Source organism: Amia ocellicauda, chromosome 7 (assembly GCF_036373705.1).
Source record: "Amia ocellicauda isolate fAmiCal2 chromosome 7, fAmiCal2.hap1, whole genome shotgun sequence".
NCBI classification, from domain to species: domain Eukaryota; kingdom Metazoa; phylum Chordata; class Actinopteri; order Amiiformes; family Amiidae; genus Amia; species Amia ocellicauda.
The window spans coordinates 34,137,743-34,161,339 of record NC_089856.1 but is presented as its reverse complement, the minus strand read 5'-3'; the positions used below and the strand labels follow the sequence as shown (position 1 = coordinate 34,161,339).

General features: G+C 39.4%; 1 protein-coding gene across 1 annotated transcript in view; it reads right to left on the bottom strand.

The window, feature by feature from the left end:
* Positions 1–17,520, bottom strand: part of acsl3a (acyl-CoA synthetase long chain family member 3a) — a 34,940-nt gene extending 17,420 nt beyond the window's left edge. The window contains exons 1-3 of the mRNA XM_066709312.1: positions 17,360–17,520; positions 9,531–9,981; positions 7,715–7,892 (exon numbers count right to left, since the gene is read on the bottom strand). Coding sequence (XP_066565409.1) covers positions 7,715–7,892; positions 9,531–9,881 — 529 coding nt within the window. The 5' untranslated portion in view covers positions 9,882–9,981; positions 17,360–17,520. The remainder of the gene's footprint in view (positions 1–7,714; positions 7,893–9,530; positions 9,982–17,359) is intronic.
* Positions 17,521–23,597: the final 6,077 nt, after the last annotated feature.

The window sequence follows — 23,597 nt, the reverse complement described above, 5'->3', positions numbered from 1 at the left end:
TCTCCCTCCAAAAGCGGAAACAGTTTCATTGTCTTCAGCACCGCATCATAAAACCCATCCTTTGCTACCTTATATCTAACTGAAGCCAATTTGTCTGGCAAAAGAAGGAAGAGGAAAAGAATAAGGTTAGAATTAGCTAAATCCAGATTACGTCAAAACTTCAACTCGCTAACGAACACCACATTTTAAAGTCACTTGATGGAGGCTTTTTGCATCTACCTAATAGAAAGATGCCATTCCATAATGATTCTGCGATTGATTGGTATGTTGAATTATGGGTTTAATTCAAGCCATAAAGAATTTATTCTCAAATCTGAGTATGAAGCCATTTACACTACACAAACCTTATTATTTTTGCACTGTAGACATGTGACACCTAGATATATTGAACTATTACTTGCAGGACCTGGCTGCATGTATTGTGAGCATAATGTGATTGCATTTTGCAAAAACAGACAGCACTGTTTATGCTCAAGGGGAAGAGACATCAAAACAAGAACCCACTCAGACCCTATTTGACATGAAAAATCTACTGTCATCACTCTCTGGCCTTTTATCTATAAAGAGATGGTCTGGATTTTGAGATTGATTGGTGGGTCGAAGTATTGGTTTAGTTTAAGCCCTAGTGAAGTTGCTTTGTTGTTGTGTTTTTTTTTGCTATTCTCAAATCTGAGGATGAAGCCATTTAACTACACAAATCTTACTATTTTTGCAGTGTTTTTAACTGCATACTGCATAACTGTACAAATCGGTGAAGGATATACTAAATTATATCACTTGCACTGCTTTTGCAGATTAACATTGTTACTATGTAGGAATGGCATTTTAACGAAGATTACAGAGGTTTATGAACCCATGATCAGTCCAGGTAGAAATGTAAATATATTGCAGTTTGGCTTCCCAGGTTAGTTTCTGGAGGAGGAGGGGGAGGGAGGTAGGGCTGGGAGATATACCGTCCAAAATTTGAAAAATACTGTGATAACGGTATTTTTTAACAGGCATTTTATACTGTTCATAAAGCAAACATAATAGGACAGCTGACACTGAATTACGTTTCCCTGTTGTGTATCAGTTTTCTTGAAAACAAATCATGTCCACACAATCAACGACGCACCTTTCTTCAGGACAGATTCACTGGGGCCACTTTGCTGTGAAGTTTCACCCGCACTACTCTCCTCCATCTCGTCTTCATTCATTGTGCATTGATCACGTTTGTTTATGTCAACACGCAATGCACATGGAATTTACTTTCGATATTTGGCTGAGGCAGCATTCATTCCAAAACAAGGGTCGCGCTGAGAAGCGCAGCTCTGCGCAGAGATTCACAGATGCGTGTTCTTGGAGTGTTTCTAGCGTGACACCACTAAGCCCCGCCCACAGAAATCTGCGCAGAATCGCACAGCCCAGCACAGCTCTGAGAAGCTGCTACGGGAGGTGAGCTGTGGCTGCGAGACAAAAGATTATGCAGAAATCAAGAGGGACGTGTTAAGCTGAATGAAGACTACTGCTGCCCCGTTGTTAGTGGAGGCGAATGTCAACTTTCATCACACAATGAAGCCGTGAACACTATTGTCAAAACCATAGATATAGAATTCTAGATCAACACTTTAGCATTGTCAATGCTTTATTAAATAATTTACATTATGTAGTTTTTTAAATAATTGATGTAATCTACGATGCACAATAATTAAGTTGTTACTTAAATGACTGGCAATTCTATGTTTAAAAAAAAAAAACTGAAATAATATAAAAATAACAGTGATCCAATTACATCGATTTCTGCAGGGTTTGTGAAGAAAGGTGGTCGCGTTCTTGTTGTGCAGATTTGTGCAGTTCTGTGCAGATCTGCAAGATCCAGTTGATCCCATTGGTGGAGCAGTGCATATCTGCACAGATCTGCGTTACACAAACACTATCGGCATTTTTGATCAGATGCGTCTCGTGTCAGACAGCTCAGTCTCAAGGAGCCGGCACAGCAAGTTGTGGGATACGGAAACGCGATCAAGTTTATTGGTAGCTGAATGCTTTGACTGAATGACAAGGTAATCAGTAAATTATTCAATTTGGCATAGAAAACTTTAAAATACCGATATGAAGGTATAGTAAAAGTCCAAACCGGTCCGTAAATGAATACCGTTATGCAGTTTTTTTATGGTATACCGCCCAGCCATAGAGGGAGAGACAATCGCACCATTTCTATAAATTAAACTGTGTCCTGTTCACAGGAAAAATAATAAAGAGGAAGTCTTTGGTACGACCAAACAGAGCCCTTTGTTACCAAAAAACAAAGAAACAAACAAACAAAAACGAAATACATACAAAGCTTTTATTATCTGCCTCTAAGGACTGGTAAACCCACGGCCTAAGCGGTTGCACTACAGATGTCCCAGCACACTGCTGATTTCAATTTGGTGGGAGCGGAGCGGGGGGGGGGGGGATGGGTCGGGGAGGACGTTGCAGTAGTTCCCACGAGCTCTCCCAGCTCAGTCCACTGACCCCTGTATCATAAACATAAATTTAAAAAACTGTACTTCCCCAACCTCCTCCCCCTTTCAAGCTACATGGACTTAAGTCTTGGACTAATCTGCAAAGATGTATTTTTTTTTCTGTTGAAGAACAAATAAACCAGATTTGTTTCCAGTTGCTTTGGTTTGCATACGCAAAACTGGCCATTTACAGTGCCAATAAAAAAAATAAAAAAAAATGGGTTGCAGTGCTTCCACATAATTATGGTTGATGATTTTTACAACCTCACATGACAGTAAACATAAACAACATAAGCCAAGGCTCATGTTAAACAATAGGGATTAACAGCTCCAATAAACTTGCATGTCAGACTATTCTCTATTCAGGCATGGATATTGTGAAGACTACAAAAAATCTGATTCAGACAAGAAAATGGAGGCCTTCAATTTCTGTTACTTCTCTTCAACATTGTTACTTGGATATGGTTTTAATTTTGCAAATGGAACCCAATCACAATAATGTATGACATGCATTTTGCACTCAAAGTACAGAGCGCTTTTTTCCAGAGAAAGATAGACTGCAAAAATAATCATATTTAAGTAGTAATACCCAAGCTGAAACAAGTGTTTATCATTCCATTCATAGTTATCACAAGTCACTCTTTAAACTGCTGTTCATGTAGTCTAAATAAGCACAATTTATAATCTATTTCAAATATCTAACCGCTGGACTATACTGCTCAATTTTGCAGTCACACAATTTCCATTTAAAACAGATTAAAATCAGATGACTTCATGGGAAGAAAATGATCTGCAAGACTCATCTGAAGGATAGAAGCAAACTCAACCCAACTACATTAATTCAGGGGCACAAAGGTGCACCTCTTCTACCAGGTCCAATAAAAGTGCAAATTTCAATGGAAGAAATTAAAATTCTTCTGTCCTCCATTATCTGCAATATTTCTGAAGAACAAAGTTACGAATATTGAAATGAGAAACTGATATTTATGATATTGAGAAGGTATTTGGAGGAGAAATGTTAGTGAAATCAGGACCTGCAGCCATCAGATACTTCATTATGAAATTAAAACTAAATTCCAGCATTATGGACCGGGCCAGAGCTTGAAGGATCCAAATATCTTATGAGCTATAGAGCACTGAGGGTCTTGTAGGGTCTTACAGAGATGCACATTCCCCATACAATCTTCTAGAGGATTTTTTAAATTGGTTTCTAATGTTGAACCTATCTGAAAAAAATAAGATGTAGGAATTAGTTCTCAGAACCAGCTTGCAACAGAAGAAAATTGAGAATTCTACTGTAGAGAAACAAAGGCATCAGGAGAAAAAAAGCACGATGGTCTGAGTTCAACAGCACAGACTGTGCAGTTGTAATGCAGTTTGCGCGCTGATGCATTGACGTCATGGAGAAAGAGGGGGAGACAAAAAAAAAACAAAAAAACACAGGAGTCAGGCCAGCTGTGAGCCATTAACGCCAGTACTGACCCAGGAGTCATCAGTACTTGGCGGAGACACCTCACACTTTCTCAGGCAGGGCTGTCTTGAGTACGTGTGCGAGCTCATGGTCCGTGTGTGAACAAACTTACGAAGCTACTGGTCTGTACGGAATATATGTGCTTATGGTCGGCTTGGAGATACAGGCACTGAGTTTGGCAGGTTGTCAAAACACTTAAGAATGGAGTGACTCCACCAATACACAGAATTCACTGCCCCAACTCGACTGCTTTACCTTATTCATGCACAATTTTAAAGTAATTTCCAATAACTGACGATGGTGATTTCAAGAGCAGTGTTGGATTACTCACAACCCACAGCTGTAAAAGCACATTTCAGACGTCTTAACTGATCCTAATGCCTTGCTTTTCTTGGATGTCAGAGATAATATTTGCAAATGCCAAAAGGAAAATAAATACAGCTTGCTCCACTTAGTTAATGAAGCATGCATGTAAGCATTAAAAAACATATTGATGATAGGATGGTAGATAATATTGCTCATTAATGACTCAGATACCTTTAAGGTTATAAGTTTTTATGACTAACATTTACTTAACAGAGCTGTGTTAAATATGTAGCAAATTAATATATTTTATTATACTGGAATATCAAAAGAAGTAACTGATTTAATTTGGTGTACTCTCATTCTTTACTGTAATTGATATTTTGAAGTATTTATTCCTTTTGGATTCTACTAACAGAGCATTCCCTTTCACTGTAAATAGAAAGCCTTTAGTTATTCCAGTGAGTTTTTTTCATTATTAATTTTTTGTTCTACTCTTTGAAACTGTTCAAAAATTAAAGAAGGTCTACCATATGAATTCCTTAATTTCTTTCCCTTTTCAGCGAGTCCTCTATATATGTGCACACTAACACTGCATGGATGATCTGTACACATGGGTCTCATAACAGATAATCAACGAGTCTATACTCATAGCTTTTCTCCCTTTAGGAATGGAGTAACATAAACCAAGGATCATGGGAGCCTGGGATAGATGGGAAATAAGGGGTGGGGGCTTAACATTTCTGTGGTACAATATAAAGGCCACTGGACGTCCAAAGCAGTTTAAATACTTTGATTCCTGTGAAAACTTCAAGGCACGTCTTTGGGATGTACATTTCATGCCAATTTCCACACAAGGTGGAATAGAAGAATGCCCCCGCTCCACCCTATCCCTATTCTTCATTTGAATCCAGATCCTGAGTGTGGATTTCAGGATTGAGAAGCTGCACAGCATTACCACAAAAAAATCCACAATTTGACAACATATGTGATAAAAGCAGATGCCGTCACCTCATCCAAAGACAGAGAAAAATAAAATAGAAGACACGGCAGCATTTATAATTGTTAGAGTAGATAGATAAATTAGTGCCACCTACTGCAGAAGTAGATATTTACATAAGAAAAGAATATTCCAGACTAATACCTCATCATTCTCACTCTCGGGATTGCTTGAGTATCACACTCCAACATGTAAGTACATTATTATATCAATCACAACATTGATATGAACACAGTTATTGCTATAAAGCATAGTACAATGTTAAGCAACAGTTCTTTTGGTTGGAAAATAAAATGATAATCTGCAGCACAAACACCATTATACTTTAACATCATTAGCAATATTTATTTTATTTTCAGTTGGATTTAAGACCTTGGGTGTGTATCTCTACGGAGTGAAGCACAACTTAGGTAAGGTGTGTTACAGCAAATGATGAGACTGAGTAATTGAAGCCCCTGTCAATATCCATCTAATGAGATAAACCCCTTAATGAAAGGAAGGCAAATCAGACTCGTTAAATCCCAGTGCGCTGATAAGATTTCTCGTCTCCTGTGACAGACTACGTGAACATCTGATGTTGACAGAACCAATCTGCCTCTTGACACGTCAGCCAAGTTCATGTATGTTTATCTTAGACTTAAGGACACTAAACAATGGGTCAGACAGTGGAATCAAGCACGTCTCAATAAAAATATATATTTATATTTTGCACTCTGTCAAGAAAGAGAAGAAAAAAAAAAAAAAAGATAAACAGGACACTTATATAACCTGACACCGTCACACAGTTTCATGTGCCAGAAGAACATTCTGACCTTCTTAATATTTTTTAGTTTTTTTCCTTTCATAAAAATGCACTCATCAAGCACAAGGCATGTGTCTATGGTCTCTGGACACTCAAGACACAGCAGAAGGATTAAGGGGAAGAAATAATCATGAAGGGAACCTTTCCAAATCATAAAATGGTATGGTGATGTATGGGGCATGCCATGCTGTGATAGGTCAGCTGGGGTAAACAACCATAGTAAATGTCAGGGAGGCAGTTGGAATGCTACACTAATGGCTCTCTTAGTCTCCAAACGGTTGTGTTGAAATTTGACGTGAGATTTAATATAACAAACAAACAAAAACAAATGCACACGATTCTAAAGTAAATGCACAGGGATAGTGAACATCCCAGATAAGGAAAGAAAACCTGAGTAGGCTACTATCTTTTTGTCTCCACCTTCACTGAAAACTGAAAACACTCCCTGAAAACACTTAAATATTGCTCAATCACAGACATCCAAAGGAAAGAGATGACCGAAAAGATAAATATCGGGCAGGATACTTCCTCACTGCACACTCCAGTATAGCGTGAGGCTAATATACTTCCTGCACACAATTCCTGGCCTGAAGAACTAATTTCTCCCAGACATTGGTGTCTGTACCTCAGTAAACAGAAATTGAAATGAGTCCAAAAACAGGAAAACCCCACGACACATCAAGGAATATATACAAAATGGGAAATTAAATGTGTAAACAGGGAAGTGGACTGAAAAGCATGGAAAGCACTAATCATTAAATCCTTTTATATAATCAGAGAAAAAGAATGAGGTAAATTGGTTTTCTTGTCAAGAAGAGGTCGCTAATAATTACCATCAGATTATCAAAAACAGTTCACTATGGGGGTTCCAGCCATGCGAGATTGAAAATGTGGGAATACAATACAAGGGGTTCAAAAGGTCAATATTTGTCATTGTCATGGCAACATTACTGGACTGTGTCCACATCTGTAATCTACGTATTACCAAGAGACTTGTCTTCCTTGCATGCAAGTACTTTAAATGAAAAAAAGTCTAGAAAATCAGAAGAATATTTATGCAGTAAAGGAAAGTTGCCATTAATGAGGTGGGTAGAAATAAATCTCAATCCGATTGGTCACTTTTGGGAAAGAAGGCCTACCAAGATGATGAAGCCTACAGGTTTCATTCATGAAGAACATGAATTACTATAATTTTGTTTCTGTACTACAAAACTACAAAAATGTTTTATAGCATAAGCCTGATACTTTTAGAGCAAAGTTATTTTACTTTCTTTTATAAAACTCAAGCACCTTTCAAAAAGAGTTTAAACAAATACTTTACTGTTGGAACACCAGTTTAATTAAATAAACCTTTAATATAAAAAGGTTTCTACTGGCAGCACTGAGATGTTTGCCGTTTCATCGATGTAGATGTTGGAGACAAACATATAAAACCGATTCGATTTTCCCATTTGATCTTTTTACTATGCATTCCCCCACCCACTCAGGCAATATTAATTTTGGAACTACCTAAAGGAGTTATGTAGAAGAAAGCAGTGAAAAAACTATAGTGACCACCAATACATAATTTAAGTGTAGTTTGACACATTCTTTATAAAATCTCTAGCAAGTGCACAGTGTTTGTGTCACTTCAGGATGAGAGCACTACTTACGAGGAAAGTTGTACATAAAGCAGGCCTGTGCAGAAATCAGCCACTCCGCCCTGGTCTCACAGAAGATGGCGATGGTGGACTTGGGCTTCTGGCCCAGAGCAGCCAGGCCACTTCCAAACTGAGCAGCTGCCAGGTAAGCTTCTTCATACGACAACCAGTTGTACTCACCAAGGATGACCTAGACGGACAAACAGAACCAAGTCACACAGAGAAAAAATGTTTAAATACATATTCAAATGAAAACTTTAAATTAAGTCAGTAGGTATATATAGGCATAAATGTGACCCCAAAAAAAAAAAAAAAAAAAAAAAATTATGTATCCTTTACATATTTTATTGCACACATTACAGCTGCATAAATGTGCTTTAAACCTGACATTTCCTTTATCCATTATACAAAGCTGTACATCAGAAAGATAGGTTGTGCAAAACTGCCCTCTAGTTATTTTTCAACATCACTGCAGTATCATTGTACCAAGTCTGTGCAAATGCATCTATTCTATACTTCGGATTAACCACATCAAAACAGAGATTGTTTTACATTTTATTTCCTAGGTTAACAGAGGAAATTAAAATCAGTCTGTAATTCTCTAGAAATTCTAATTGAACTGAAGATTTAAATTCACTGTTGATACCCTTGCATTAAACACAATAGAAAGATACATGAATAGCACACTGTTGGACTGAACTCAACACAAAAGCACACAAATAACATTTCTGGATAGATGGAATTATTTAAAAGCTACATCAAAACAATACATTAAATATTATGTGGAAAAACATGCCACAATTGATAAGGCTGTAACTCAGACAGGTACTGCCATCTCTCTTTTCAGTTCTCATAAATCTGCCAATGGTATTCTGTGATTAAGGCATACGTCATCTTAAATTATCTGTATTTAAACAGACTACTTATTATCTGGCATGACTATTGTGTAACACTATTAGATAAATGTACATACACTGTAAAATGTGAATTCAAAATTTAAAGAAAGCAGAAACTACAGGAATTAAAATGTAATAGGATTAGCATTCCAATCAGTGGTAATTAAATGTGTTGCAAGTCAAATTCACACTGGGGTTAGCAGAGAACAGACCTCTTGTTGCTGGATTAGCCTTAATTTGAGGGGGGACGGGACTGAACACTGATTTAAAAAATCGTTTTCTATTATACAAGACAAATTAATGGAACAAGAACAGGAAATGCAAAGACAGGCTGTGTGAACACATTTCAGACATTTGGTTCAATGCAATAATTGTGTTGCTATATAAAATATGTTTTTGCTGTAATACTGCTTGAACTAAGAAATTAATCACAGTCATGGGTTGGTCAATCTTGGTCCTGGGTGGCGCAGTCTAACAGTTTCTGTAGATCACCAGTACATGTCATAGTGTCTTTCATTCCAGCAAAGGAGGAGTATGGATAACATTTATGTTGCGTTTTGAGAAAGTAAGCTTCCTTGCCCATGTTATGTAGTTTTGTTGTTTCAGAGTTTTGGAAACTTTCCACAGAGTATGCAGTCCTCCATCGTAACTTAGATGGCTTACAGCACAAACATTTAAATAATGGCATTTGCGACACAAAGGATCCATACAGGATCAACAACATAACTGCATTGTTGCCCATTGCTTAATTACTTAAACACACTTGGAATCTTAGTGAACATGACTCAGCAAGAATTGAATCTTAGAAAATGAGATGCAGCAAAAATGTGCTGATGCACATACTGAAATGTGTCAGGGAGTGTCCCCCAGATGAATTGAAAAAGTGACTGGATCAAGAAAATTATAGCATTTTCAGCACATTCACACCTTACCTTCTTAAACACTTTCCCATTTGGCTGAAGCTCATCTTCCTCGCTAATCAACTCCCGCGTCCCTATGCAGTCCTTGGTCTTAAATTTTTTTTGGGCGTATTCAAACACTTTGTCCAGAGTGTCACAGTCAGGGTACAGCACTGAGGCAAGGCAGCTCATACTGTTCAGAGCGCGGTAGGGGCCACCGGGCTGGTTGTTCACAGGCCGAGCTTTCACTCTCTTGGCTCGTTTAAGGTTCTGGCTGGCCCCCGAGAGCAGGTACCATGGTATAAACGTTAAAACTGAATAAACCCATATGACTGAACGGAATACTTGTAGAAGGAGGGGGTTGAGGTCTTCTTTCAACTTCATTCTTGAAGCCAATTCTTCTAATTTCCCAGGCACACAGGGGTTTTACAGCCTTCCCACTCACTGGCAAAGCAGTGGATACAGGCAGCAACTTTGTCCTGACCTAAAGGATACAATTGTAAGATAAATTAACATTTTTCCAATACGAAACACAATCTAACACATCCCTGCACAGGTGCCTTTTAGCAAATGTTTACCGGATAAATTGAACATAATACATTTACAAATCTACAGTATTAAAAAGTACTACAGTATCTTGCTCAATTATCTTAGATAAGTTACACAATTAAGATGAAATATTTAGACTTGTTAAATGTATCCTGCTGTAAATGCATATATGCATATATGCTGATTTCAGAAAGAGATCATTTTAACTTAACCTCTGAATCTCCGCAGGTCTCTATGCGGAGATTCAGAGGTTAAGTTAAAATTATCTCTATTGTTAAAATGCATTTGAATATGCTATATTCAAAAACACAGATTCAGTTATTTACAAGAAAACAATCTGTATGCTCTATAAATTCAGTTTGATATCAACATCCCCCCTAAGCATTAACACATTTAAAACATTCTGTAAAAAACAGTTTATCATAGACCCAGCAACAAGGTTTCAAGGCATTTAAACACTGTAGGACATTCACCACCCATGTTAGAAGTTTAATGCCACAAAGACATACATTTTACAGAGGATTTAGATAAAACTAAAAATGCAGTACTTACCAATTACTTTGGAAAATATTCTTCCTTGTCATGAATATTGAAAACAACCCTGGCTCTCAAAGCAATGCCAGAGGAGTAAAAACAATTATGAAAATCACCAGTTTTACACCATTAAGAAAGATTAACCTGCCATATTAAATGTTGCAGCTTGTATGACAAAGCTACATAAGATCTTTTAAAATTAATCAAATTAAAGTTCCCTTTGGGATGATGTCTTTCGCAGAGTTTTAAGCAATACCTTTGCCCAACATCATAGATCAGATGTGAAGCTGGAAACTGACGAGACCTTTACATAACACAGTCAAGGGAACGTAGTTTGATCATGCCGGACTGTGTTCTTTCAGTTTACTGAGGTAATGATTTGTTGAAACTCCGCCAAGAAGCTCATAAGTGTAGCCTTGCACCGTGAATTTATTCAAGTGGATTTTGAGCAATATAAATCCTTAATTAGGTAAAAGGTTCTTGGAAGCAAAGCATTTGCCTTAGATAAAGAAAGAGAAAAACAGAAAGTTTTCTTTGTGCATGAATTACAGATAACTAGGTTCAATAATGAATCGCAGGATCTGCAAAGACACAGATTGACGTGCATGCACATATATTGGAGAGAACCCTTTAATATTCCTGCCATCCTGTGACAAACTATCAAACACCATGTAATGCACCTTCTCTCAAATTATATTCTACAAATGTATTCTGTTCTTATATGCATAATAATAACAGTACACAGTCCTCACAGCATACAAAGTTAAAGGTCACAAATAAAATGCTGGCAAAGCATGTACTGCGGAAATGATATGCATACTAAAAGGTAAGCAAAACGAGAAGGCATCTCCGCTGCTCTATCACCCATAAGAAAAAGAAACCAATACTTTTAAAACAGATCACAACATATTTTTGTCCCCCCAGAGACGGTGAATTATTTATAAGCAAGTAAAATGATAACATATTGTCACCAAGGTTATGGCCGAATGCAAGGCACATTCTGATAAACACTCTCGAAAGTAACTAACTAACTCACATTTTCTTTTCAAAAAGGCAAACAACAAAAATAACAGGCTATATTTTTCCTTTCCTTGTTCATTAGTCAAGGGTCTACCACTGCTAGTGTAAACCATATTCAATGTGTTTTGAGTAAAACCTCTTTGATATACATCCTGAAATTTAAAGCCACTCTTTGAGACAAAAGCAGTAAAGGTTTGCCGATGATTAATTTTCTCCTATTTTGACACTATAACACAAAAGGACAGGGAGGTAAGGATTACCAACAAGGTACCATCCCATCAAGGGCTGTCCATGGTGCTGAACTCTAGCCAGGAATGTACATCCCAGAGCCAATAACAGAATATTAATTTGTTGTAATTATTATATAACAGCATGAAGTAGAATTTGCAAAGTCTAGTGGCAAATTGATCTGCCGACTTTGACTGATTAAGGATTGCTGAAAGGCAGAATTCACTGTGACCTGCTATAGGCAGCAACACTGACAACAGTCATATTGGATTACTCTGTACCAAAGCAACATTTACGTCATGCTTTGTCAAGTTCAAATTAGCAGGCCGATGTTAAGAATTTAAAACAAATTAAAAATCGAATGGAAAAACTGTCTTATAATACAAATGTCTGTACAGTATGATTTCTATGGTCTTACATGATTACAGCACATGTTGTGGGTCAAACTAAGTGGAATTCATCTTCGAGAACTATTGTGTAATAGTTTTAATTAAGAGGCATGGAATGCTGTGACAACCCACTTTACAGTAATCCTGGTTATTTACACAATGCATTACAAACTCCAAACAAACAAAAGCAGGGAGTAGCACCTGGTCAAAGTACACACTGTAAGATCTACACCTAGAAATCAAAGGGTTCAACTGTGCAACTAACCAATGACTAACTGTCTAACGATAAGCAAGTGGGATAGTCTAAAACAGTTAAGTACGACACATTCAGTTGAGAAATCTGAGCATGGGAACTTTGTTTTATTTATTTATTTTTAGATTCCTGACACTGAAAGTACTGGGATTAGAATAAACAATACTTTAGATACCAAGATATCCGAGTCCAATATATTTTATTTATTTATTTATTTTCTATCGTGGGCCTACATGTAACCAAGTTTAGATTTAATTTAGATTTAAATCAAGACAGTGCTATTATCCCCCACTAGATGGAGAGCTAAGCAATTTCTGTGATTATATTCCTATTTCAGTGGAAAGAAGGGAGTAAGATTATGCTTGAACCTTTATACTGAGGTGCTGTACTTTTCAATCTAAGTTGGCCTTAGACAAGATAAGATTCTCCATTATATCTGGACTGTGGTCAAAATGTGCACTCTATAAATAAACTGCAGTCTCATACCCCAACCACAAACCTGCCTGGTTACCTAAATAACAGTTTGGCAGTGGACCATGCTGTATTTAAGTTAACTTTAAGAAAAATGGGTCTGATGGTTTAGGCTTCCCTTGAGACAAACTACAGAAAATTGAGCATCACAGTGAATTAAAAAATACATAATTCTTGGAGGAAATTAAGTCAGCTAAAAATTGTTTCACTTGAAATATGACCTGCCAAGCTCTGTACCTGTGCAACAGCTGCCACACTACTTAATGAATAAATGATCCAAGGGTATGGGTCTATTGTTTGTTACCTACAATGTGAAAATCATGTAATTGTCTAGGAGTCTCTCTGCTCATTTATTTCCACAAATTACAGGTGAATTGATGTTCTCTCACAGTTTAAAACAAACTATTTACTTGCAGGATATGTAGGGTATCTAAGCTGTAGTCAGACCCTGTGGATTTTATAAATTCCAACATGCAAAACACTGCTATGGAATCTATTTGTAAAGTAAATTCAGTGTGCAATTAATTTTGAAAGTCTACAGCTAATGTAGACTTTCCAGTCCTGTAACCAAAACTTCAGTTAACTGTCACATGACTCATTTCCATAGTTTTGTATTGTCTTGAATGTCAGGGGACTCTTTTTTAAACAAGCCATTCAACATTGTCAAGAGACATTTTAATCTGGTTGTGATATTTATTTTGGACTGCAGCAGTTGATAACTGAGTTTCAATACTTGATAAGGCAAAGTTTATAACAATGGACTTCTTGAGCATAAGAAACACATTGAGGGAGTATACCATAAATTATGACAATCCTCCACAAGGTTAATTCCCACAACTAGCAAAGCAGGAATCTAAATCTTAAATCAAAGAGGAGTGTTGCTCAATTGACAGCAAATGTCTACACAACAGGTTCTGCTACAAACTAGTCTGTGTGGGTTTTCAGAGAATATAGATTACATTCAAGTGAGTATGTCTCAATATCCTTTGAGCTGGAGTGTAAGTTAATTAAGTTAATGAAGAAGTAATATTTTCCAATATTAAGTAGGACTGTCATAAAAAATGCCATTATGCATATGTTTCAAACATCTCGTGAAGAAAGGTCAAAATAATGTAGCCTACATACAGCTGCATTCCATAACATTGGGAAAGGCTGAACAGAAACAGATTACTTGAAGCAGTGCTCTGAAGTATAAGATGTAAAATATTATAATGTATACTACTCATTCGTCCGAGTCACTGGTGCTCTTAACTGTGACTACAAAGCAAAATGAATCTATCCACTACAAAAATGATTTTCCAGTGTAATCAGTTTATAGTTGTGAATGGTGAAAAAAATAGCATTCAATATTCAAGAAGAGGACTCGTCAGGTTTTGTGGTTTCGATTTAATCCAGCACACTTACAGTGAGGGAAAAAAGTATTTGATCCCCTGCTGATTTTGTACGTTTGCCCACTGACAAAGAAATGATCAGTCTATAATTTTAATGGTAGGTGTATTTTAACAGTGAGAGACAGAATAACAACAAAATAATCCAGAAAAAACGCATTTCAAAAAAGTTATACATTGATTTGCATGTTAATGAGGGAAATAAGTATTTGACCCCTTCGACTTAGTACTTGGTGGCAAAACCCTTGTTGGCAATCACAGAGGTCAGACGTTTCTTGTAGTTGGCCACCAGGTTTGCACACATCTCAGGAGGGATTTTGTCCCACTCCTCTTTGCAGATCCTCTCCAAGTTATTAAGGTTTCAAGGCTGACGTTTGGTAACTCGAACCTTCAGCTCCCTCCACAGATTTTCTATGGGATTAAGGTGTGGAGACTGGCTAAGCCACTCCAGGACCTTAATGTGCTTCTTCTTGAGCCACTCCTTTGTTGCCTTGTCGTGTTTTGGGTCATTGTCATGCTGGAATACCCATCCACGACCCATTTTCATTTTCAATGCCATGGCTGAGGGAAGGAGGTTCTCACCCAAGATTTGACGGAACATGACCCCGTCCATCGTCCCTTTGATGCGGTGCAGTTGTCCTGTCCCCTTAGCAGAAAAACACCCCCAAAGCATAATGTTTCCACCTCCATGTTTGACGGTGGGGATGGTGTTCTTGGGTCATTCCTTCTCCTCCAAACACGGTGAGTTGAGTTGATGCCAAAGATCCCAGTTCTCCTCTGAATCATTCAGATGTACAGGCCCGTCTGAAGTTTGCCAATGAACATGTGCTTTCTTGAGCAGGGGGACCTTGCGGGCGCTGCAGGATTTCAGTCCTTCACGGCGTAGTGTGTTACCAATTGTTTTCTTGGTGACTATGGTCCCAGCTGCCTTGAGATTATTAACAAGATCCTCCCGTGTAGTTCTGGGCTGATTCCTCACCGTTCTCATGATCATTGAAACTCCACGAGGTGAGATCTTGCATGGAGCCCCAGACCGAGGGAGACTGACAGTTATTTTGTGTTTCTTCCATTTGCGAATAATCGCACCAACTGTTGTCACCTTCTTACCAAGCTGCTTGGTGATGGTCTTGTAGCCCATTCCAGCCTTGTGTAGGTCTACAATCTTGTCCCTGACATCCTTGGACAGCTCTTTGGTCTTGGCCATGGTGGAGAGTTTGGAATCTGATTGATTGATTGCTTCTGTGGACAGGTGTCTTTTATACAGGTAACGAGCTGAGATTAGGAGCACTCCCTTTAAGAGACTGCTCCTAATCACAGCTTGTTACCTGTATAAAAGACACCTGGGAGCCAGAAATCTTGCTGATTGATAGGGGATCAAATACTTGTTTCCCTCATGGATTTTTTTGTTGTTATTCTGTCTCTCACTGTTAAAATACACCTACCATTAAAATTACAGACTGATCATTTCTTTGTTAGTGGGCAAACGTACAAAATCAGCAGGGGATTAAATACTTTTTTCCCCTCAATGTAAGTGTGCTGGTTACCTGACTAGGCCAGCTTCAGCATAGGGGATTTCAATTTAATCACTATAAGCCAGTTTCACCATGGTTCATTATATTAGACCTTTAACTCATACTCAAGCATGCCTCAGACATAACAGGCCATCTCAGTATTTATAACTTCAGTATGAAATTCCTTTGAACAACACTGGGCAACACTTTATAAAAATGGTCTCCCTAACAAGGCAACAAAAATAATATTGAACAGACCTGATTTTATGTATTTTATATGCAGTGTATGAGCAAGTGAACTAAATACAATTTGACCACAAAATAAATTAGACGTATTACTCACCTGAATTAACATTTAAAGCTCGACACACACTTGAGCATGCTTTTGTTAAGAACTGCACTGCTCGAGGTTAAAATCAGACGTGTAATACTCTATAATGAGAAAAATCTGAAGAACCTGGTGTGATGCACAACAAAAGACAGCAGAGCAAACTACACACCTAATTTAACATGGGAGGTGAGGTACCATTTCTGCTACTTCCAAGAGCTTGAGCCTAGGGACAAACATGGTTATTAGGATCAGATTGCCCATCCATCTACAGTAACCATCACTTCAGCCATGTTTCACTTCTCTCTCCTGGTAGTAGTGCAGTCCCAATGAACATGACCAGTTGTTCATTACATGCAAACACACTCCCCAATGCCTGAGAAGCAGCTCTGCGTCCATCAGTGCTATCTTATCAGATCAAACAGAACCATGAGACAGATGTGTCCGATTTGGTTTCGTTTGATACGTTATACAATGGATTTACAGATATGTTATTCACAAACGCGTGTAATTTAATCTTGATAACGCCTGATGTAGGGCCATACCATCAGATTACGCGCTGGAACTACTGAGAGACAATAGCATCCCTGTGTACAAACAGAAGGGCGCCCTTAATCTCCTTTATTGCAAAGCAAACGTACAAAGCTAAACTTATCACATTCATTTAGATAACCCATCCAACACGGCTGATAATATCGTTTGTTAATAACGCTTAATGGATTGTAAAATACATTATTGACTATTATTATGAAGGTGGCGTGCTTCCTGCTCTTACACTATAGATAACATGCTCATCTAATTCAAAACACATACAAACGCCCAATCAGTTTTATATAAAGACATCCTCTTTAGATAGCCAATATAATAAGTTTTTATTTCAACTGAGCACTCATCAACATCGTATTGCGCAGGATATAAATGTCTTGACACTGTGAAAGACTCGTCTACGCAAAAAGCCTACGTCTGTCGTCTGGACACTATCTTTGTGCGTTTATAGTTCATTCTGTGCAATGGCTCCTATGGACCAACGTCGGGAAATGCTGTGTTTCTGAGGAAGAAAAAGCCCGTTTTCACGCATTAGCAGGGATGCTCCGTCCATTCATATAAATGCAATTACACAACATCGCAGCACATCTGCAGCCCTCGAAACACACTGGTAAACAGTACAACTGAGGGAGAAAACCCACTCACCTTGTTCGATATTATGCTGTGAGGCAAGATGGATTATACCTCTATAAGTACATACGATTGGACCGCATTTAAAATGTATAAAATTAAACAGGTTTATAATTTATTTGTGCGGTGTATCTCCTGGCATTGGCCTGCTATCCGCCCGGAAGTCCCTGCAACGTCGTCAAGGTATTATTACATGGAGGCTGTCGCCGGGATCTGATTGGCCAGCACAAGGTGGCGCGTATTGGAGGCTGGTCTCTGACGTCACCAAGTCGAATCACAGGGTTACTCGCGGTCATTCTGTCTTGAGGGTTCAGGCTGCAACGGGGGAGCAGCCCTAAGAAAATGAACAGGCACACTTTCACAGGCCGCTCCAGCATAGTATAAACCCACCTGGTTTAAATCGTTATTGCAGTTTGTTAGTTCCAGCTACAGAATGAGACCGAGCTAGATTACAAATCTACCACTTGGTGCTTGCTACATTGTTTGGAGGTCTGTTGTTTCGGTGGTCCCCCTACTTCTTAACATGAATAAAATGTGAGGTATCACTGCAAATATATACAGTAGGTAAACATCATTTGGCTTGAAGAGAGTTGTCAGGGGAGGCTTACAAAAAAATATGCAATGCTTTAGTTGGAAAAGGACAAAAGTTGTCGCTTGATGAGCTAGAACAGTTGGGGAAAAAATGTGATGCACTTTAAACAATGGTTTCTGTTAGTCCAGCTGTAAAGGTTCATTTGCAAATATTAAGACACACTGTGCAAATGTATAAAACAAACAAATTCAAGTGCACAAACAGGAAAACAATGAATTAAAAATGGAATGCAGATATATAGAAAGTAAATATTGTGCATAAGGTGCATTCCTAAGGTCCTTGTCCTCTCTGTAAGATCTGTCACAACCTGAGTTTCCTTTAGGGGAATAATAGGCATTATTGTGTGTGTTTCCTTTATGTACAGCTTAGATTTGACCATAGGGTTTGTGGCAAAAATGTAGGTATGTGTCTCAGTTTGGGCCCTATCTAATAGCCCTAATCCACATCAAACACACATTTACCAGAAATTGCTGCATAACTCTCCAAGATAGTCTCAACAATCTATGAATAGGGATTGCATTGGCAGGCTCTTTATCCTTAGCTCTCTTAGCCCATATTAAATGAACAGCTGTTCACCTCATGCTAAGTATTCGATTCTTTCAATCTTCCAATCAAGATGGGCTCAAGCATATGAAGTGATGAATAGGTACTTAAAACAAGTGAAGTTGGAATGCTTTAAGCTCAATATGCTGATTAATATCAAATGACCACGCGACCCTTGCCAGGATAAGTGGTTTTGAAAATGGATGGATGGATGGATATCAAATGAGTACAGATTCCAAGATAATTTCTACAGGCCTACCCAAAGATTTATAAAAATATACTTTATATGCACACAGAGCAACCATTTAATAAAGACATAAATATGTATTATATATGTTTTTGTTCAGCATTGTAAGTCTGTCAACCTGAGAAAAAGCAGCACAGACAGGACTTTGATGTCTTCTACATGAAACATCAGTCTGACCAAACTGAATCTGATTGCCAATGTGGCAACAAAAAAGAGTTCATCCAGGATTATGACATTGTTTTCCAAGCAGTCACTCTCTCTTCTGAGCATTAAATGAACCAGGGTATGGCCCGATTTCTTCGGAAGAAAGATTAGCTGGAGGACATAGTGACAAAGTGTTGTTGACATCCACTGGATGTGGAACAGCCAGTCGTAATGCAGACGATGGAGGGGGTATGAGGCTGAAGGGGAGGAGAAGCTGCTACTGATGGATTTGCGACTCTGTTTTATAACAACAGCAAGAGTGATTAGGAAGTGGTGGTGGAGATCCGGACAGTTTTACAAGGGAGGCCTGGCTGGAAGTGTATGAAACTGTGGAAAGCACCAGAGATGAGGATTGAGGAACTGCAACTGTGAATATTTAAACTCAAGTGTGCAGAATGCTAAAGACAAGGCCTTTCATGAAAACAGTGAGGAATGGATGAAGATGGATGAATCCCCTTTATCCATCCATCATCAATAACCACAGGGTCACAGTGAGTCTAAACCATGCAAACGTCACACAGGCAGATACTCAAGGGCAGAATCAAAACCGGATCCCAGGAGCTGAAATTAAGCCAGCACTGTTGTGTCTAATCTTTGCTCCTGTTTCACAGGATTATCATCTGTTCACGTGGTCCTATTCCTGGGACCTGTAACAGATTTTTGGGTGCTCATCCGGGATCAGCACCACCTGCTGGTTGGGAGCTGGTCCAGTGATCTATGACATCTGGGACCAAGAAGAAGCTGAGGCTGTGAATCAAACATCTGGAACTGTGTACCTGTGTGAGGGATAGAGGAAGAGGTTTTAATGGCTGACAATGTGAGGAAGAGTCTGGTGTGGGACATCAGGAAGTGCCTGCTCGCTCTGTCGTCTGAGGAATTCCTTAAGGTCACCAATATTGTGGGTCAGGTAGCGGATCCATCAGAGATTGATGTGAATAATGAGGAGGGTTGTTTTGATTTTATCAATTCTTTTATATATAGTAAGCCTTTGCTTAAGCCTGAGGATAAGGGGATGGTTGAAATGTTAGTCTTGAAAGATTCCATGAATGCTCTTATCCAGGACCGTAGTGTAACTATTACACCACCAGCGAGCCCAGAGGGTACTGTTGAGTTACACAACATACCTTCTTCATCCAATGATGCAGCTAATGTAGCCACAGTGACATACATATAGCTCATATCATACCAGACACAGAGTACCAGAGGTTACTCTCAAGCTATGAAGAGGTAAGTAAGAAACTCTTCCAATGTAAACTCATTCCTACATTACAGCATGTAGAGAACTGACACACAGCATCACACAGTAGCAGAAGCGACCTCTCCTATCTCCACCTCAGAGAGTTCAAAATACAGGGGGGTCAAATAAGTGACCATACATCAGACATAAGCTACAACAATGTTTGCAAACAGATGGAAGAAGGTGCCCAAGTGAACTTCAGGGATTCAGAGATAGTTAGAAGTGTACTGAGAATAATAAAGCCAGGGAACTTCAATGACATGCTTATAAATAAGGATGACCTCACAGTAGCAGAACTCAAGGGGTTTCTCTAGTCGCATTTGGGGGAGAAGAGTAGCACAGAATTATTCCAAGAGTTAATGTGTACTAAACAGAATGAACATGAGACACCACAACAGTTCCTCTACCGAGTTATAGGGCTAAAACAGAGAATCCTGTTCACTCCAATGCTGACATAAAGTACAGCTCAAAGACAGTCCAAGGTGTATTCCTACACACAGTGTATCAAGGGCTAGGGCACAAACATGGTGATGTTCGCAGGGAGCTGAAACCTCTTCTCACAGACAGCCAAGTTAGTGACAAGGCAATTCTGTGGCATGTAATGAAAATGACTAATGATGAGAGTGAGAGGCACTGTAGGCTAGGACCACTAACCTGCCAAAAGCCTCCAAAAGCTCACAGTGCACAGCTTGAGGAGGACCATAGTAATGATTCTACTGCTAAGGAAGAGGTCCCCATCCGTTAAAGCCTGAGATACCCATTATGCAGCAAGGCCATCTAAGAGTCAGACCACAGAGCATTGTCATTCAACCGGGCCAAGTAGCTCAGATAAAGTGTAGAGTCCCACCCAATGTGGACCTGTCTGATTCCCTTATGTTGTTTGAGCTAGATGAAAACAATGTACAGCTGGACCAACTAGATGTTGGGCAGTGTCTCCTTGAAATTAAGAATCTGAAAGGTCCATATGTAGGAATTCCAGTGGGGAAACATACGAACCATGACATAACCCTGCCGTGAACAGCAGTCAACAGCAGTAGTATTCAGCCAATCGACAGAATCATAGAAACAAACTTACATGATGCACAGTGAGGATCCATTGTCGGCACTGTGGCACCCGCCTGTTGACGTTAGTCATCTTGACAATAAACAACAGGAGCTAGTCAATGAGATGCTACATGAGGAATCTGCAGCATTTGCACAAGATAACGATGACTTTGGGCGTATTCCAAGGCTACAAAGATAACATCCCAGTCCAGTTCCAAAACCACTGTACAAAGAAGTAAAGGAGTACATACAAGGCCTGTTGGCAAAAGGATGGATTGTCCAATCCAAGTCACCATACTCCGCCCCAGTTGTGTGTGTGCAGAAGAAATAAGGAACTCTCCAGCTATGCATAGATTAAAACCTAAACCAAAAAAACGTGCCTGACCGACATCCACTACCCCGGGTCCAGGACCTGACTGACATCCTGGGTGGGTATAACTGGTACAGTATCCTGGACCAGGGTAAAACCTATCAAGGTTTCATGGCTGAAGGTTCCAGGCACCTCACTGCATTCATCACTCTTGAGGGCTCTATGAGTGGGTCAGGATCCCCTTTGGACTGTCGAACGCACCTGCAGCCTACCAGAGAAGCATGGAATAGATGTTGGACTCACTCAGAGATGAATGTTGCATACTGTATCTGGACGATGTGTTATGCTTTGCAAAGTCCTTTGAAGAGCATGTGGAGGGACTCTGAAATGTCCTCAGGGCCCTCCAACAACACGGAGTGAAGCTCAAACTGGAAAAGTGTGAACTTTTCAGGAGAGAGGTCAGGTACGTTGGACGCCTCATCTCCACTGAGGGAGTGAGGATTGACTCCAAAGACTTGGACACAGTCCTATCACTGCAAGAAAAGACGCCCCAGACAGCTGGTGATGTGAGAAAGCTCCTCGGGTTCCTGAGTTATTACAGAAGCCAGATACAGAACTTCTCAAGAATATCCAAACCTGTTTATGAGCTGCTCCAAATGAAAAATAGAGGGATGCCACAAATTCAGCCATACAGGGGAAAGGTTATGTGGCCTTGACAGGACACAAACCAACATCCCCATGGACTTCTACCAACCATAAGTCATGACAAACTGGTAAATGCACAAAGAGTGGACCAAGCCATAGGAGAGATCATGAAACTCAAATAAATTAATACAGTACTCACCAATGACACAAGAAAAACAATGAACATGAATGGAGCAGACTACAATTAGAGGGTGGACTCCTATATACGGACAGACTAGGGGGAGACAACAGCTTGTTCACTCTACAAAATACAAGCAGATAGCACTAAAACATCTCCATGACAATATGGGGCACGTCAGCACTGAAAGTTCTCAATCTTGCAATAGAGAGGTTCTACTGGCCATTTATGAAGAAGGAAATTGAGGAATATGTCACAAGAAGGTGTCCATGTATAAAACAGAAAAAACCTGCCACACATGTCCCAGCTCCTATGGGGAGTATAACATCAAGTTCACACCTGGAGCTTGTTTGTATCAACTATCTGCATCTAGAGACCAGCCAAGGAGGTTATGAATATATCCTGGAGGTTGTAAATAATTTTACTTGATTAAATCAAGCCTATCCCACAAAGAACAAGTCTGGCCGGACTGCAGCTGAGCGCATCTTTAATGAATTTCTTCCTCGCTTTGGATACCCCTCAAAATTACACCATGATCAGGGCTGTGAGTTTGAGAATGAGTTCTTCAGAACTCTCCAGCAGCTGGCTGGGGTCATCCACTCAAGGATGTGATGCCATACCACCCTCAAGATAACCCTGCTGCGAGGTTTAATCACTACTACAGATGTTGCGAACACTTGGAGACAAGGAATAGGAAAGATGGAAGGACCATCTCCCACAAATCATACATGCGTATAACTGCATGAGACATGAATCAACTGGATTCTCTCCTTTCTATCTGTTGTACGGCCTACATCTGCACCTCACTGTAGACTTTTTATTCGGCTTGATGGGGGAGCAAGAGACGGTCTCACCCAAAGGGTATGCTGGGAAGTGGACTGGGAGAATGACCGAGGCATACAGGATCGCAAACGAGAATAGTAAACAATCAAGTGCAAGGGACAAAGCCTATTATGACCAAAAGATTAAAGGAATCTCAGCGAGTGAGGAGGCCCTGGAAAATGTTGGTCATACTGGGAAAAAAATATCTATGTGGTGAAGGAACAAGTGGGAGACAATCCTGTGTATAACGTCAGTCCAGAAATAGGCGACCGCAGAACTAGAACCCTACATCAGAACCTGCTACTACTTGTAAGTGACTTACCTGTTAACCACCTCCACGTCCAGTCTACTGAGTAGAGGAAAACAAGAAACAATACTCAACAACAAGAGAACAGAATAACGATTGCGACACCACCAACTCAGAGGATGAA